The following is a 17,396-nucleotide window of genomic DNA, read 5'->3' as shown; positions in this document are numbered from 1 at the left end:
CATTCTTGTTTTTGGTCGCTGATGACTTTTTTGTTCATTTTCTGCTTTTATTTCTTCTTCATTCTTGTTTTTGGTCGCTGATGACTTTTTTTGTTCATTTTTGCTTTTTCTTTTCCTCCTCCTCCTTGGGTGTAAATAAAAGAAACAGGGAGTGAAAAGGGGTAGATGAAAAGTAGTATGCTTCTTAGAAATATTATAACTTTTTTTTTTTATTTTATTCTTTTAGTTTCTTTTTTTCAATTTCTTCATTATTAACTTTGGTCGCTGATGACTTTTTTTGTTCATTTTCTGCTTTTATTTCTTCTTCATTCTTGATTTTGGTCGCTGATGACTTTTTTTGTTCATTTTCTGCTTTTATTTCTTCTTCATTCTTGTTTTTGGTCGCTGATGACTTTTTTTGTTCATTTTCTGCTTTCATTTCTTCTTCATTCTTGTTTTTGGTCGCTGATGACTTTTTTTGTTCATTTTCTGCTTTTATTTCTTCTTCAATTTCTTCTTTCTTGATTTTGGTCGCTGATGACTTTTTTTGTTCATTTTCTGCTTTTATTTCTTCTTCAATTTCTTCTTTCTTGATTTTGGTCGCTGATGACTTTTTTTGTTCATTTTCTGATTTTATTTCTTCTTCGACTTCTTCACTCTTCATTTTGGTCGCTGATGACTTTTTTTGTTAATTTTCTGCTTTTATTTCTTCTTCAATTTCTTCTTTCTTGATTTTGGTCGCTGATGACTTTTTTTGTTCATTTTCTGATTTTATTTCTTCTTCGACTTCTTCACTCTTCATTTTGGTCGCTGATGACTTTTTTTGTTCATTTTCTGATTTTATTTCTTCTTCAATTTCTTCTTTCTTGATTTTGGTCGCTGATGACTTTTTTTGTTCATTTTCTGATTTTATTTCTTCAGTTTCTTCATTCTTATTTTTGGTCGCTGATGACTTTTTTTGTTCGTTTTCTTTTATTTTCTCTTCCACACACACACACACACACACACACACACACTTTCTCCTTTCGTCCATGTTAGAATCCACATATGCACCCGCGCACGTACTCACGCACACACAAACGCACGTAAGCAAATTAATCATGACTTTGAATATTATATAAGTTATGCCAATACATACACGCATTCATACATATGACTTCTACATGGCTATACATATATTATATACATATATTATATACATATATTATATACATATTCACACATATTTCATCATAACTTGGAACATTGTCAATATTATGATGGCCTTCTACATGGGAAAACATATAGGTACATATTCACACACATTTTATCATGACTTGGAATATTGTCATGGGTACATATTCATGCATATGTCATCATAACTTGGAATATTGTCAATGTTATGATGCCCTTCTATATGGCTATACATGTACACATTCATCAGGACACACACACACACACACACACACACACACACACACACACATAAATACATATTAATAGACACAGAATAATAGATCATTTAATTTATTAAATGGCGCCTCACTGATGGGCGAGATTGTGGGCGTGGCGGCGGGCGTGGTGGGCGTGACGGTGGCCAGCGTGAGCGGCGTGGGCGGTGCGGCCAGCGGCCTCCAGACAGCCCCTGACAAATGCCTCCGCGCCGGCCACCTGGGTGCGCGGGCCGCGCAGCAGCACGGTGCGAGACACCTTGTCTGTTGCTGGCGGCACTCTCACCTGCACGTCAGGGAACTCCTGCAGTAGTCTCCTGACAGTCGCGCCGGCGGGACCCACCACGTGGCACCGCTGGCGTGGCGTCACCGCCACTTGCGCCTCGATCACCTCGGCCTGCCGGAGCAAGGCCTCGAGGCGCGCCAGGGCGGCGGGAACCTTCCGGGCAGGTCCGCACAACCTGATGGTGGCGGTGCGGGTGTCTGAGGGAGGCGGCACACACACTCGCACGCCAGCGAACTCTTGGAACACTTCCCGCAGTGTGGCGCCGCGTGGGCCAACGATGTAGCGCCGCATGTGGGGCGCTACGGCGAGAGTGGCCTCCTTCTCTTCCTCCTGCCAAGAGCGGCGCACGCTGTCCAGCGCACGCTGCTGCTTGGCTCTCTCAGCCCGCTGCTTTCCTTTCTTCGCCTCGAGCTGCTGGCGTCGAGGAGACTCGATGGCGGCCTTCACCTCAGGCAGGCTAGGTGCCTTCACCTTCTTGGGCCTGTTCTTGCCGCGGCCCACCACCTCCTTGCCCTCTGAGTCCCTCTTAGGGGGGTCTGGGTCCTCAGGGGTCTCCGCCACAGTCTCCTTAGGCAGGCTAGGCTGTACCCTCACCTTCCTGGGCCTTTTCTTTTTGCAGGCAACCACCGTCCAGCCCTCCGAGTCGCCTTCTGTGGCTTCAGGAGTCTCGGGGGCCTCAGAGGCCTTAGGGGCCTCTGAGGCCTCGCCGGACACCTGCTTCACGCCCATCGCCAGGTCCTCATCTGCCTTAACCGGAGGCGCCTTCTCCACCTTCACTTTTCGCTTCTTTCTCTTACGCTTCTTCTTACTAGTGTGGGTGGGTTTTTCTTTCCCATCGTCGCTTTCGTTATTTTCTGCTTTGTTTTCCGCTTCTACTAATGCTTCATCTTCGCAGGTTTTCATTTCTTGATCTGCTACAAAGTCTTTTTCTTCGTAATTTCCGTTATCTCCGTCATCTTCCATCGTTTCCTCTGCGTGTACGATGGCGCGCGTTACTGTCTCTTCTTCAATAGTTTCTTCTTCTGTGTCTTCGATGACTTTTTCCTTAACGTTGTCGGTCTTGGCTGCTTCCCGCACTGCTGCTTTCTTCTTCCTGCGGAAGAGTCGCCGCAGCAGGTACAGGAAGCCACAGCATTTGACGGCGCGTTCTTCTTTCATGTCTTCTTCGGCGGCGCGTTTCATGTCGTCGTCCGCTGGTGCGGGCAAAATTTCTTCTGCGCTCCAGGTTTCCATTTTCATCCCTTCCTTACTACCCTCTCAAACCTCGCCCCTACCCCCTCAAATTTTGCTAATTTCTTTTATTGCAAAATAAAATTTAAGGTGTCCTCTGATTGGTGGACTGGTGCGTGATCAACTCCAAGCTCACAGCCAGGAGAGAGTCAATGCTCACCGCTCTGAGTTATGTTCACTACATGTAATGGCATCAACTGTACATAAGAAGTGGCTGCACTAAAGCTGTTATCTACACTATACATAAGTATTTAGCAGCTTATCCTAATACAGTGACAAACGACGCGAGAGAGAGAGAGAGAGAGAGAGAGAGAGAGAGAGAGAGAGAGGGTGTGAATGACAGAAAACAGACACAATATGATAGTCTATACACCTCGTTGGAGATTCATGATTCTATTAATATGAACCAATGAATCTTTGTTTTTTTTTTTCAGAATATGAATAGCAGTTTCGAGAATATTGATATCAATATTGATATCAATATTGATATCAATATTGATATCAGAGGCTCCTGAGAAAGGTTAGGGCACGTGGGATAGATGGGTGTTAGGCTGGATAAAGTCATAGCTAAGCGACAGACGACAGAGAGTAGTAATAAACGGCTCCAAATCTGGGAGTGGGGTAATGTAATTAGTGGGGTGCCACAGGGATTAGTATTTGGGCCATTGTTGTTTTTAATATATATATCAATGACTTGGATAATGGAATTAGTAGTGATGTTAGTAAATTTGTGGATGACACGAAGATAGGTAGATTAGTTAGGTCAGAATCAGATGCCATCACTTTGCAGGCAGATTTAGATAGGATGAACGAATGGACAGACAGATGGCAAATGCAATTTAACATAAAAAAATGCAATGTACTTAGCGTAGGTAGAGGAAACCTACACAGTAGTTACACAATAAACAACTCAGCTCTAGTAGGTTAAAAGTACGAAAAAGATTTAGGAGTTATAGTTAGCTCTGAACTCTGTCTAAGAAAGCAATGCATAGAGGCCAGAAACAGGGCAAATAGGGTATTAGGATTCATTTTTAGGAGTGTTAAAAGTAGAAGACCTGAAGTAATATTAAAGTTATAATTGACGCTGGTCAGACCTCATCTAGACTACGTTGTGCAGTTTTGGTCCCCATATTACAAGAAGGTTATAGATCTATTAGAATCAGTACAAAGGACATTGACTAAAAGGATACAGGGTATGAGGAGTATTCCTTACGAGGCGAGATTGAAGCTGTTAAATTTACATTCTTTAGATAGATGTAGGTTAAGAGGGGACCTGACAGAAGTCTTTAAGTGGTATAAAGGTTATAACATGGGGGACGTAAGCAAAATTCTTAGGATCAGCAACCAGGATAGAACAAGAAATAACGGGCTCAAGCTTGAAAAATTTAGGTTTAAAAAAGAGATAGGAAGAAATTGGTTCTCAAATAGAGTGGTAGATGAATGGAACGGACTCAGTAATCAAGTTGTTAGTGCTAAGACATTAGGGAGCTATAAGAGAAGATTAGGCGGATTTATGGATGGGGATGATAGGTGGAAATAGGTAGGTATATTTCATACAGGGACTGCCACGTGTAGGTCTGATGGCTTCTTGCAGCTTCCTTTATTTCTTATGTTCCTATGTTCTTATATATATATATATATATATATATATATATATATATATATATATATATATATATATATATATATATATATATATATATATATATATATATATATATATATATATATATATATATATATATATATACTCGTATATATATATATATATATATATATATATATATATATAGAGAGAGAGAGAGAGAGAGAGAGAGAGAGAGAGAGAGAGAGAGAGAGAGAGAGAGAGAGAGAGAGAGAGAGAGAGAGAGAGAGAGAGAGAGAGAGAGAATTATAGTATTATAAATGAGATAAATTACCGCTCGCAGGCCTGCGCCGTATATGAACAACGTGTGTTTTTAAGCATCCGGAGCAAAGTGGTTAAAGATAAGAGATGGTTGTACAGTAAAGATGCTTCAGAATGACTGGATTATAGTCTGTTCACTTAAGTTAGATTCCTGGAGCCTCGGTGGGTTTATAAGCTCGCAGCTGATTGGCTGATGTTGCATTTCTTGCTGTCTTCTACCACTATTTTCATGTTAACTGCTCTCCTGATCTTGCTAACTGCATGCCTCTCCTCCTCCAACGGCCTCACTGCACAACACTTTCTTCTTTCTCTCACCCCTATTCTGTCCACCTCTCTAATGCAAGAGTTAACTAGTATTCCCAATTATTCATCTCTTTCTCTGGTAAACTCTGGAACTCCCTGCCTGCTTCTGTATTTCCATCTTCCTATGACTTGAATTCCTTCAAGAGGGAGGTTTCAAAACACTTATCCTGTAATTTTTGTCTTCTGCTTTCAGCTCTGGGGACGTCACTTCAGTGGCGTGGCCTTCTCTTTTTTTCAATTATTATATTTGTGTTGCTCTTTACCGGTGCCCCTCCTACATGAAAAAAAGAAAACACTTCACACCTTTTCTTTCACTCTACATTATTTTTTTATTTCTTATTTAAACTGATTTACATATGAATATGAAGAATAAAAATAAATAAATAAATAAAAACAATAAATCCCCCCCCAAAAAAAGTGGACCGGGTAAAAAAAAAAAATCCAGGCCTTGTCCTGAGCTGCTGCGACGGTGTGCGGGAACGGATTAATCCATTTTTACTTTGATTCCTGTGGGGAAAATAGTTTTGATTTCTGAACATTTCCGAGTTAGAACAGCTTTCATAGACGAATTAAATTAAAAAAACCAAGGTTCCACTGTACATGTGTTTCGAAGCTTTAGGTAATGGAAAATAACAATTACATGTGTTTTGTTGAGGTAAGTAATAGAAAAGTAACAATTACATGTTTTGAAGCTTTAGGTAATGGAAAATAACAATTACATGTGTTTTGTTGAGGTAAATCATAGAAAAATAACAATTACATGTTTTGAAGCTTTAGGTAATGGAAAATAACAATTACATGTGTTTTGCTAGTGTAGGTAATAGAAAAATAAAAAGTGAATGCATTCTAAGCGTTTCAGCGAATTCTCCCCCCAAACCAATCTGGTATAATCTGGAATATAACAATCAATAACAACTACAAGTGTTTTAGTGCATTTCAAACCCACCACACACTCCCTTGAGCTGACACGACCTGTGACCTCAGCTGACCTACCTTGCCTGCGAGGGTGGTCAGCAGGGGTGTAGCGCGGGTTGAGTACTGTGGGCAAAACAAAGCTGATGATGCCGTCTGTCTCAACCCTCAACTCCATCACCAGACGAAGGGTGACCTTGGCCCTCGTTCCTGCAGCAGAAGCGGGCGGGGTGAGAGAGGGTGAGGTATGGGTGGGTCAGGGCGAGGCAGCATAAGGTAGGGTGAGGAAGCTAAGGTATGGGTGGAGCAAGGTGAGGAAGGCTGAGGTAGGTTGGCAGCAACCTTTATAATGCTATTTTCCTCATACCTACAATGTTTTTAGATATTTCTGTAGACAGGGTGAGGTAAGGGTGAGGCAAGGAGAGGTACGGGTGACAGTAACTTCTCTCTTTCTCTCTCTCAAACACACACACACACACACACACACACACACACACACACCACCACCACCACCACCACCACAACCACAACCACCACCACAACCACGAACCCGCAGGAAAGTTGCCGAGGTTAAGCGTGAGAATGTCGCTTGAGTCAGGGTCTTCTCGTGTCATGAGGGCAGTCTTCCCCTCTTTCAAAGCCTCCTTGTACACCTTCTCTGCCTGTGTGAGGAAAGGGAACCAGTGTGTAGGGCTTACAGCAGGAAAATGAGTTAGTGGTGGAAGCTGTCAGGCCTACACGTGGCAGTCTCTCCCTGTGGGCAATGTCAAGTACCTACCCAGTTTATAATTATTTTCTTGTGAGTCTACTCATATATACGCTAATGGTAAACACTTTGCCTTCGTTAGATATAAAAAAAAAAGTCTCAATGTTAAAAAAAAATAGGAGGAAATAAGGCACACACACATTTAGCACAGGCGCCGCTGCAAAACGTTCAAAGCAGCAAAAATGGCAGGTTGATATATTGATATAAAAAAAAATGATAGCATGTTAAATATTATTAAAAAACACTAAAAATAGCATAGGGGATAAGCCTAATACCTTGTTCTTCTCCAAGCAGTGAGTCACAATGGTTCTGCCGTCCAGCTGCACCTCACAGTGGTACACAGCTGCGCCCTCCTCCACAGGCAGCACCGCCCGCACCTATAAGAGAGAGAGGCGCCAGGCAGGGGAGGAAAGAATGAAGTAAAGAAAGAAAGGACAAAACACACGCCTCTTTTTTCTTCCTTTTTCATGTTTAACTCCTTCTCCTCCTTTTCCTTCTGCGTTAGCAAAGGAAATTATCAAATAAGGAAAGGAGGAATGAAATGTGAAGAAAGAGGGGAGGAAGCAGACTCTCCTTATTACCGAACGCCATTATTCTTCCTTTCATGTTTATCTGCTCCTTCTCCTTATTAGTGAAAAGAATGATTAAATAAGAAAAGAGAGGAGGAAGGAAAGTTAAGGTTCTAGCTATGAAATGCATATGATTGTTCCCCCTCCTCCTCCTCTTCATTAATGTTGTACTAGTGAAATTAATGCATATATAAGGACTGCGCCAGATAAGAAAATTACGAAGTAAAGAAATTCAAATTAAAGAAGGAAAGATGCTGGCCTTGTTTTCCTTTTTGGTTTATTGCTTCTTTGTGTTTATTTTCTTCTCTTTTTTCCTCCTCCTCGTGCGATAATCTAATACCACTTTTTTTTTTCCGAGAGAGAGAGAGAGAGAGAGAGAGAGAGAGAGAGAGAGAGAGAGAGAGAGAGAGAGAGAGAGAGAGAGACAGATGGGGGAGAGGTGCGGAGTACTGTGAAACACTCCTGCTTCCCAAAGGCTCCAGAGGTAAAGGTAAAGTATCAAAAATATAAAAATAGATAGTATACACTACAAAAATATAATTAAATAAATAAATACAGATATTGTACACCTTATTGTAAAAATATCCTAGTCTGGGACCAAACGTAGGATATTCATTGAGTATTTCCCTGAGAGTGGCTGAGTCTATGAAATGGTCAATGAGGCTATACAAGTCATGTTGACCTCGCAGCCTAAATTTACCAATGAGAGGACATTCCGTGACATAATGACGCAGAGTGTGTCCCCTTGGTGCAGCACACAGCACACAACGCACGCCAGGAGAAGCACTGACTTTCCAAAAGTATTTATAGCCTGTAGGGTGTAAGGAAGACGCAGTGCTTCCTTAAGACCTTTATTCCCTCGACTGCCTCGAGAGCGGCAGAGCGTACAGTGGTGCCGGGAGGGCCAACATATCGTACCGTACCCGATAGATATAACAGCTATATCCTACATCTCCCCCCCAGTTAAACATATGGTAAATAGCATATGGGCTTAACGGAAATACATAATGGATTATAGAATAAACACAGCCGAAAGAAGGATATACATGAGGCAACATAAGTTGGCATGCTTCCACCTGAGAAACATAAGATTCCTTAATAACATTGCATAAATAAAACAGGTTGTACAAGGGATTATACCAATAATTACAATTAAGGTGGAGAGGACTCGTCGTAGTCGGCTAACCACTGGGGACGACGAGAAGTCCTCCGTGGGCGTGATGGGGTTGACTGCCGGGGCTGTGGGGTGGGGCTGGTTGCGGGTGTGGGTCCCGCGTGAGACGGTGCGGGGCTGGCGAGGGTTGCCCCCCGTTTCACCCTCAGGTGCCGACGGTTGCGGAGCGACAGACGGCCACTACCATCCAACCTGACGGTATATTGGCGGTGTGGGAGTGCCTCAGCTACCACTCCACTCCTGTCCCATACCTTAGTCATCTGGTTCTGCACCCACACTCTAGAGCCCGGGGAAAGGGGTTCAAGGGTTCTGACTGGCCCCTGGCGTTCCACCCTCTCGTCCCCAGACCGGGCCATGGCTAACTCCCTACGTCGGAGGGCCCATCGCCAGTGCTGGTCCACCTTGTAGTTACACCGGGCTGTGGGGACGCCGTCTCTGAGGTGGCGGCCCGTGGCGAGCTGAGCGGGTGAGCTGTCAGCCCCTCGCAGGGGCGTGTTGTGGTACTGTAGGAGAGCGGCCGACAGCTTGTCCGTGTCGAGGCTGCCGGTGGGGCCAATGTTAAGTCGTAGCATCCTCTTGGCGGACTTGACTGCCGCCTCGGCTCGGCCATTGGACTGGGGGTAGTGGGCTGACGAGACACGCACTCTAACCCCCCAGCGCCTGAAGAAGTCTTGCATCTCCTCACTTACGAGGTTGGTGCCGCCGTCCGTAGACACCTCCTCTGGTGCCCCCCAGCGAGCGAAGAAGCGGCGGAAGTGAGCCATGAGTTTACTGGAGGAGGCACTACTGGGGAGGTGGCCGATCTCCAGCCATCCTGTGAGCCTGTCGGCGTACACTAAGTAGGTGTTGCCCTCGAGCTGGAACAGGTCCGTCACTGTGCACTGGAAGGGATACTCTGGTGGCGGGGTGATGACTAGGGGCTCTGGTGACTGGGAGGGGGCGTGGGCGTTGCAGGCTGAGCATGTCGACCGCAGGTGCTGAAGGTCCCCGTCCATACCGGGCCAGTAAACCGACTGGCGGGCCCTGCGGAGCATGGAGTCAAGCCCCTGATGACCCGCGTGGAGGTGAGTGGCCACCTGCTGGCGTAGGGGCTCGGGAATCACCAGCCTAACGGACCCCTGGTCGAAGGTGTACGTGACCAGTCCCTGAGACACTGACAGTCTGTCTCTGACCCCGTAAAACTGGCGGAGGCAAGCCACTTCTTGGGACCTCTGCGGGCTCCAGTCACCCGTCAGGACCTTGGCCACCAGCAGCTGGTATACTGGGTCGTCTGCGGCAGCGCTAGTGACTGACGCCTCATCCAGTGTGATGCAGCCGTTGTCGGTAAGGGCGGCCGTGGTAGCCGCCGCTGTAGCCACCTCCAAATCCACGGCGAGGTTCTCGTCGCAGCTGTCTGGTGAAGTGCGGAGGGCAGGGTAACGGGACAGGAAGTCTGCAGCACAGTTGCGCTTCCCTGATAGATACTTGACGGCGAACCTACGAGTATACTGCAGCGTCTTCTCCTTCAGCGCGAAGAGCCTGGGGTTAACGATGTCCTTCAGTGCCCTGTCCCCCAGGAGCCTCACTAGGGGGCGGTGGTCGGTGACCAGCACCAGGTTTGGGCACCCCAGCAGGAACAGGCGTGCCTTCCGCAGGCACCATACCACCGCAAGGGCTTCCCCCTCAACTGAGGCGTACCCAGCCTCGGCCGCTGACAGGTGCCGGCTGCCGCAGAGCGCAAGACGCCACCCGCTCCTACAGCAGAAGGGAGCCTCCGCCGTCCCGCACCCGCAGTGCTGCTGGAGGACCACGAAACCGATACCCTCCTTGCTGAAGTCGGTCATGGCAATAGTGGGCCTGGAGCGGTCGTAGAATGCCAGCCCGTCCTTGGCCAGCTGGCAGACCGTCTCCTTAGCTTGCTGGAATTTTTCCTGTAGGTGTTCGTCCCAGTACACTCGTTTACCCTGCGGTCTCTTCAGTAGGTCTCTGAACGGCTCCATGATGGGGGCAGTGGCGATGAAGGGAGCCAGCTGGTTCACGAACCCGAACCACGACCTGATGTCGGTCAGGGTGGGCTTGGCTGGCATGCTGAAGTCCCGCACTGCTGCCAGACGCTCGTCGGTGGGTTTGTAGGACTCCCAGCCCACATGAAAGCCCACGAATTCCACTTCCCTCCGGCCAAACCGGAACTTCTCGGGCTTCAACGTAATGCCCTGCCTGGCACACGCCTCCAGCAGCTCGTAGGCGTGCCAGAATGCCCCCTCCACGGACTCGTCGTGTAGGAGGGTGTCGTCGATGCACTTAAACTTGCGTTGGATGTCCACTAGGGCGTCGTCGAAGCGCTTGGTGTAGGCGTCAGGGGCCGCGCAGTGGCCCATGGGGGTCCGCCGGTACCTGTACCGCCCCCAGGGTGTGATGAAGGTGGTGAGTTTCCGGCTTTCCTCTTCCAGTTCCACCTGATGGAAACCCCAGTGGGCGTCGGCGACGGTCTTGAACGTGTGGGCAGGGATGGCCGCCACCATGTCGAAAGGGGTGGGCGTGTGGTGCGTCTCCCGGAGGCAGACGGCGTTAAGCTTCTGATAGTCGACCGTGCGTCGCGGCTGGCCCGACTTCTTTGCCACGACGACCATCCTGGCACACCACCTTGTCGCCTCCCCGGCTGGGACCGGCTCGATGACTCCCATGCGTACGTCCTCGTCCAGCTGTTTCTTTACTTCCGCCTCCCAATGACGTGGTACGGGGGCCGGGGTGTGGCAGGTGTGAGGTACGGCGTCGGGGAGCAGGTGGATACGGTGTGGCTCACCTGCCATGACAGGGAGTGGGCAGCGGCCTACGTTGAAGGTTGATGATGAGAAATGGCGAAGGAGCCACTCCTCCAGGCGGCCCACGTTCTCCTCCAGGGGTGGCAGGGGGATGGCCGCGGGTCTTGTCGGCGCCTCCGTCAGGCCAGGCTGGCGAGCGGGCGGCGCCTGGGATGCGCCCGCCGCAACCTGTGTGTGACGGGGAAAGTCCCGGGGCACGAGTCCAAGCTCCATGCACGTACTGAGTGAGAGGAAGAGGTGACGTGCAGAGTCCACAAAGCAAATCTCCTGGGTGGACGAGCGGCCCCCGTGGGATATGGTGCACACTGCAGAGCCCAGCAGCTGGAGGGGCATGTTGGCGATGTCTCTCAGGCCAGCCCGACGCTTCAACTGCGTAGGCCGTAAAGAGAGGGAGGTGAGAAGCCCCCTGCCGCCCACACACACCTGGGCCCCTGTGTCGGCCACGGCCATCACCTCGCACGTTGCACGCCCCCCACTGGTGACGGAGACGTGGAGCGTCGGGTGGGGGCACGGAGCGGTGCCAGCCACCAGCACGGCCCCAGACGTCAGCTGGGGGACCGAGACAGCCGCCTCCAAGCCTGGGGTCGTTGATCTCCTCCCGCCGCTGCGACACATTTTCTCGACATGTCCGGGTTTCCCACATTTGTAGCAGTTCAGCGACCTGGCGGGGCAGTGTACTCTCCCAGGGGCGTGAGTACCTCCACAGTTGCCACAGGGCTTCTCGACGGGGGTGTGGGGGCGGTTGGCGGGTGGGCGCGTGCGCACCGAGGCTGGCGCGGGGTGGCGGTGTGCTCCAGCTACCACCTCCTGTGCCACGTCTGGCAACGGCGCGTCAAGCTCAGCCCCGCCACTTCCCGCGTAAAACTCCCGCCAAAGTTGGCGTCCCTGGCAGCGGATTCAAATGTAAGGCAGAATGTTCGTAGCTTATCAACACTGGTAAACTGTTTACACAACAGGAATACCTCTCTCTTCATCACCGGATCGCTTAGGCCGCCCATCAACTTCCGCAGCAGCATGTATTCCGCCAAATCATCACCACACGAAGGGCACTGAAACCCGCAGTCGGCGGCAGTCTGGGAACACTGCCTGAAGAAGTCCGAGACTGACTCACCGGGCGCCTGACGGCTACTGAAGAAGGTGCTCCACACGGCCGCCTGGTTGGTTCCCTTCAGTACCAGGTTCTCGATGGCGTCCAGTGCCTCGGTCGTCGACAGGGCCTCCCATTGCAGCATGGTGTACCTTGTGTCCAGCGTGCGTTGCAGGGCCGGTGTGCAGAGAAGGCGGATGTGTAGCACGGCCTCCGGCGCGCCCCATTGGTTCAGCCTAACCCAGCACTCGGCAGACCTCCTCCAGGAACGAAACGAGGCTGTGGACATCTCAGCCTCACACTTCTCCGGCGTGGCAGAGGTCGGGACTCTGGAGGCAGGCGACCGGCGTGCGAGGGCTTGTTGCATGGCCATCAGCGCCTGCTGCATCTCCAGTGTGGTGGCGAGATGGCTGCTGGGGACCCCAGGTGTCCTAGGTGTCCTGGGAGCCCTTGACGTGGTTGTGTGGAAGCGGGGCCGGCCAGCCATGGTTACTCCAATCACTGCGCCATGTAGGGTGTAAGGAAGACGCAGTACTTCCTTAAGACCTTTATTCCCTCGACTGCCTCGAGAGCGGCAGAGCGTACAGTGGTGCCGGGAGGGCCAACATATCGTACCGTATCCGATAGATATAACAGCTATATCCTACATAGCCTAATTTGAGCCTCATTGCCACCCTGTCGTGTGATGCAGTGTGTCTCCCATAGGTGTAAGCGCAGCTCTGGGAGACACGTACATAGAGAAGACTACTGCCTATGGAAACAAAGCTCCAACTGATCACTAATGCTACTATGTACAACTGATCACTAATGCTACTATGTACAACTGATCACTAATGCTACTATGTACAACTGATCACTAATGCTACTATGTACAACTGATCACTAATGCTACTATGTACAACTGATCACTAATGCTACTATGTACAACTGATCACTAATGCTACTATGTACAACTGATCACTAATGCTACTATGTACAACTGATCACTAATGCTACTATGTACAAAGTCCTTAATGCTACTCTTAATATAGCCCAGAGTGTACTCAGCGCCAGGGTCCACTGTGTCGTCCTGAAAAGCACATTGAGCAAGGCGGTCTGCCTTATCATTAAGCGGGATACCCACATGAGAGGGTATCCAGGTGAAGTGAACCGTAGCACCAGCACCTTCTAGGGTGTGGATGAGATCAAGACATTTATTAACTAGATCACAGTCCATGGGGGGAGGTAGACTGGAGAGCACACAGTGCAGCCTGACTGTCAACAAAGAAGAATATATCCTTACGGAGAGGCGCCACAATATGGAGCGCCTCCAGAACAGCATACAGTTCTGCCCTAGTGGAGGACATGTGTGCAGGGAGCCGCCTGGAAACCTCAGTGTCAGTGTGGTGATTGGCAGAAATGTAGTCGCGGATGAACAGCCCACATCCGGACCTGCTGCCATTGACTGAACCATCACAATAAACATGAATAGCCTGAACGTGGGGGTACTTGGACAATTTAGTCATGAACATGTCTTGCAGCACATGAGGAGGCCAGTCCCTCTTGGGCTGATGCAGTGAGTGAATATCAACACTGACACGGTGAGGGTTGGAGCGGTGACATAACAACGTTAATACAGGCCTCGGCTATACCTACACTTGTAAGAACTCCCAAGATCTTCCTGAGGTATGGAGTTGTAGGAGTCCGAGGATCACGATACAGGGGGTCAGTGATCCCTTCAGAGAGTCGGAGCCCGTGCATAGCATCCGACCAACATTACGACAAGTAATTTCCTATATCCTACACATAATACTCGGCAGGTGCAGTTCAGCTCTGAGGACCTCAGTCCTTGCAGTCCTGGGGCATCCCAAAATTATTCTCATGGCTTCATTCTGAACAAGCTCCAGGGGGACAGAGCTGGGTGGCACTAAACTGTATTAAAATAGGAGCTGCGTAGTCAATGATGGACCGTACGACAGATATATAGAACATCCTTAGAACTGGAATGCCAGTCCCCAGGCCCCTGTTTGCTAACAGCCGAAGTGGCACTAGCCGTGGCAGACAGAGGTCTCGAACATAGTGTACAGCGTGGAGTGACTTCCTGAAACTCAGCTGTACACCCAGGTACTTGTGTGTATGAACTCCAGGGATGGGAACATTATTTACAGTGGGCGGTCGAGAGACCTTCCCTTTGGCTTGAAATTTGGTTTTACATTCATTAATTACAAGTCCCATTTGAACACACAATGCTGCTAGTTGTGACAGAGCTGACTGGAGAGTCCTGGATGTGGGGCATTGGAGGAGCATGTCGTCAGCATAGATGAGGACCTGGGTGCCCTGTGGGAAGGAACAACGCGCAATTTTGTCCATTAAAGCATTGAAAAGCATTGGACTAAGGACTCCACCCTGTGGTGTTCCAAGCTCAAAGACTTCCTCAGAGGAGACTGCACCTTGAAACCAAACCTGTGCTGTTCTGTTGTACAAATAGTCCCTGATCCATCCTAAATATCTACCTTTGACACCTTTGAAAATGAATTCATAATAATGTTACACCAGGGGTATTGGTGCGGGTGGCAGCACTGTGGGAGGTGGTAGCACTGGGAGAGGCGGGAACAGAGAGAGCGTAGACGCGTGGCCGGAGAGGAAGCCAGCGTGTGCCTGCCTGTTGAGTGCCTGACGTGCCCTGGGAGACTTGTGGTGCCCCTGTGAACTTGTAAAGCAGTGTACTTGCGGAGGATTTGTCAATAAACTTAGGAAATAGTGCCCGTGTTTTTCCCTTGTGGCCTGGCCTCGTGTGTGTGTGTGTGTGTGTGTGTGTGCACGCGCGCCTTGTCCCGGCGTTCAGAGTGTGACTCCGCTGCTCTACCTATACCCGTGTGGATAACACGCCCGCCCGGAGTGAGGGATGGGCGCAACAATAACATCTTTGTTGGCCCTGTCGAAGGCACCCTTAAGATCAACGAAAGCTCTGCAGGTAGCATCCTTATTTATAAATCACCCAACAAAACAATGACTTGTGGAATGACTTTTTAGGAAGCCATGTACATTGCCAGAGAGTATATGGCCCACCTTATATATATAAGCCTGTTCAATATTACCCGTTCCATCATCTTACACAGCTCTGTTATTAATATATAGTCCGAGTTGGCCACCCTCTTTCCGCTGCTGTAAAAAATATCTATGCCTAGTAAATGGAGTCATTACTAAAAGGACTGGAATTTTGTATCACTTAGATGAATATGTAAGAGAAAGAGATGATTTAGGCTCAAAGCAAAGTCATGAAATAGCTATAAACCTAATATTTCTTTACTTATTAATAGCATTCATAATTTTTAATGGCTAAAAAAAAAAATTTCTAAGTTTAAAAGGGAGATTTAATATATAGACGAAAACAGTACCCTTTGCAGGACGGTTATATGAACTGGCAGCCATTGTTGATGTTTGCATTGCTTGCTGGGGCCGGGAGAATTCCACGATTACAGCTCAAATAGAAGGTAATTACTGTCCCTGAGTATGTGTGAAGTGAAAGATGAATTATACCTTATAGGCTAGTGGAGAATTATATAAGAAACATGCCTTGGATATGAGAAAAGTCCAATTATAGAGGTTCCTTCAGTACCTTCGTCAGTTCCGGAATGTTTAATTGTATTTTATTTATTGTATTGTTGGAGGTGACTTGAAGGGCGCGGCGTAGTAGTGGAGTGACAGGCAAGGGCATTTCAAGAACTATTGTACAGCACAGACGTATATTTCACCATCAGAGGACAGGACACAGTTACCTTAAGCCTCGGAAGTCCCCACAGAACACCCTAAGCTTGATATAGCTGTCACGACGAAAAGGAAAGAAACATAAGTGTGAATAAGAATACATAACACCATTCTGCAAGGACTCCCAGCACCACCCCACAACGCTCAGACCAACACCACCCACACGCCACCACACCCACACGCCACCACACCCACCTCCCTGCTGCCGTGACGCATTATTTAGCGCCTTGCTAACAGTCATCTTCCCCAAGTGGTTTAGTAATTTTAGATGCAAGGAAAGAAAAGGCAGGAAGATGATTATTGTTATTTTTTATCTTTATTTTCTTTGCAGGAGTGAGTGAGGCAGGATGAGTCTGATGGGTGCTTAGGCTGAGAGTCACGCCGCAGGGTCAGTGAGGGGTACGGCCGGCAGTATGGTGACTCCTACGGCGGCGGTAGATACAGCTAAGGTGGTCATGTAAAAAAATCAAATAACCAGCAAAGGAAAGTAGAATAATTGCTTAAAAACTCAATAAATATGGTGAAAAGTAATGAGAGTTTTGGGAATAAGGTGGTAATCCTTGCCTAGTAATTTCCAGACACTGACTGCTTGTTTCTGGGCAGAGTGTGATGCCTTATCAAGTTGTTACCTACAGAATGAAGGGACCGCCACTGAGACTAATGAACAGAATTAATCTTAACCTAACGCAAACATCAAAAACACTAGTGCTGTTTCATCATTATCCAAAAAATAATCAAATAACCAGCAAGAAAAAAAAAGGCTTAAAATCAACAAAATAAGACAAAAAAGTAAAGAAAATTCATAAAAGACAACAAGAGACAATTTCTTTATGTTCAATGATTCAAAACTTCCCAAACCTTTTATTTATTATTATTATTATTATTATTATTATTATTATTATTATTATTATTATTATTATTATTATTATTAAGTCATTAAAAACCTCCTCCTTTTCAGGTCATCACAGGAGTACTCATGTGACAGGAGCAGCAGTTGGGGGGCGGTCACAGGGGAGGGGGCTGATGGCGAAGACATGGGAGGGGGAGATGGTGCCGGGGAGTGGCAGGGTGGCCGGCCGGATGCTGCAGGGGACGGCCACTGCTCCGGACATCATGGCGTATGGATAACCTGGAGTCCGAAGTGGCACTTAATATTCTCAATGCTGTGGTGACTAATGTAAGTCTGGAGGGGGAGTGGGGGGTGGC

General features: G+C 48.1%; 1 protein-coding gene and 1 long non-coding RNA gene across 2 annotated transcripts in view; one reads left to right on the top strand and one right to left on the bottom strand.

Annotated features, from left to right (window-relative positions):
- LOC135096713 (von Willebrand factor A domain-containing protein 5A-like) overlaps nucleotides 1-7,265 on the bottom strand; it is a 14,880-nt gene extending 7,615 nt beyond the window's left edge. Inside the window, exons 1-3 of the mRNA XM_063998448.1 lie at nucleotides 7,088-7,265; nucleotides 6,597-6,708; nucleotides 6,128-6,256 (exon numbers count right to left, since the gene is read on the bottom strand). Of these exons, the coding sequence (XP_063854518.1) occupies nucleotides 6,128-6,256; nucleotides 6,597-6,660 (193 nt within the window). The 5' untranslated portion in view covers nucleotides 6,661-6,708; nucleotides 7,088-7,265. The remainder of the gene's footprint in view (nucleotides 1-6,127; nucleotides 6,257-6,596; nucleotides 6,709-7,087) is intronic.
- A 7,833-nt stretch (nucleotides 7,266-15,098) lies between these two features.
- LOC135096708 (uncharacterized) lies at nucleotides 15,099-17,221 on the top strand. Its single transcript, XR_010264952.1, has 4 exons — nucleotides 15,099-15,396; nucleotides 15,830-15,916; nucleotides 16,522-16,624; nucleotides 17,149-17,221. It is a non-coding gene; the product is annotated as an uncharacterized LOC135096708 (long non-coding RNA).
- Nucleotides 17,222-17,396: the final 175 nt, after the last annotated feature.

Source organism: Scylla paramamosain, unplaced genomic scaffold (assembly GCF_035594125.1).
Source record: "Scylla paramamosain isolate STU-SP2022 unplaced genomic scaffold, ASM3559412v1 Contig6, whole genome shotgun sequence".
NCBI classification, from domain to species: domain Eukaryota; kingdom Metazoa; phylum Arthropoda; class Malacostraca; order Decapoda; family Portunidae; genus Scylla; species Scylla paramamosain.
Note: the sequence above shows the minus strand (reverse complement) of the source record. Positions and strands in the feature narration are given on the sequence as shown.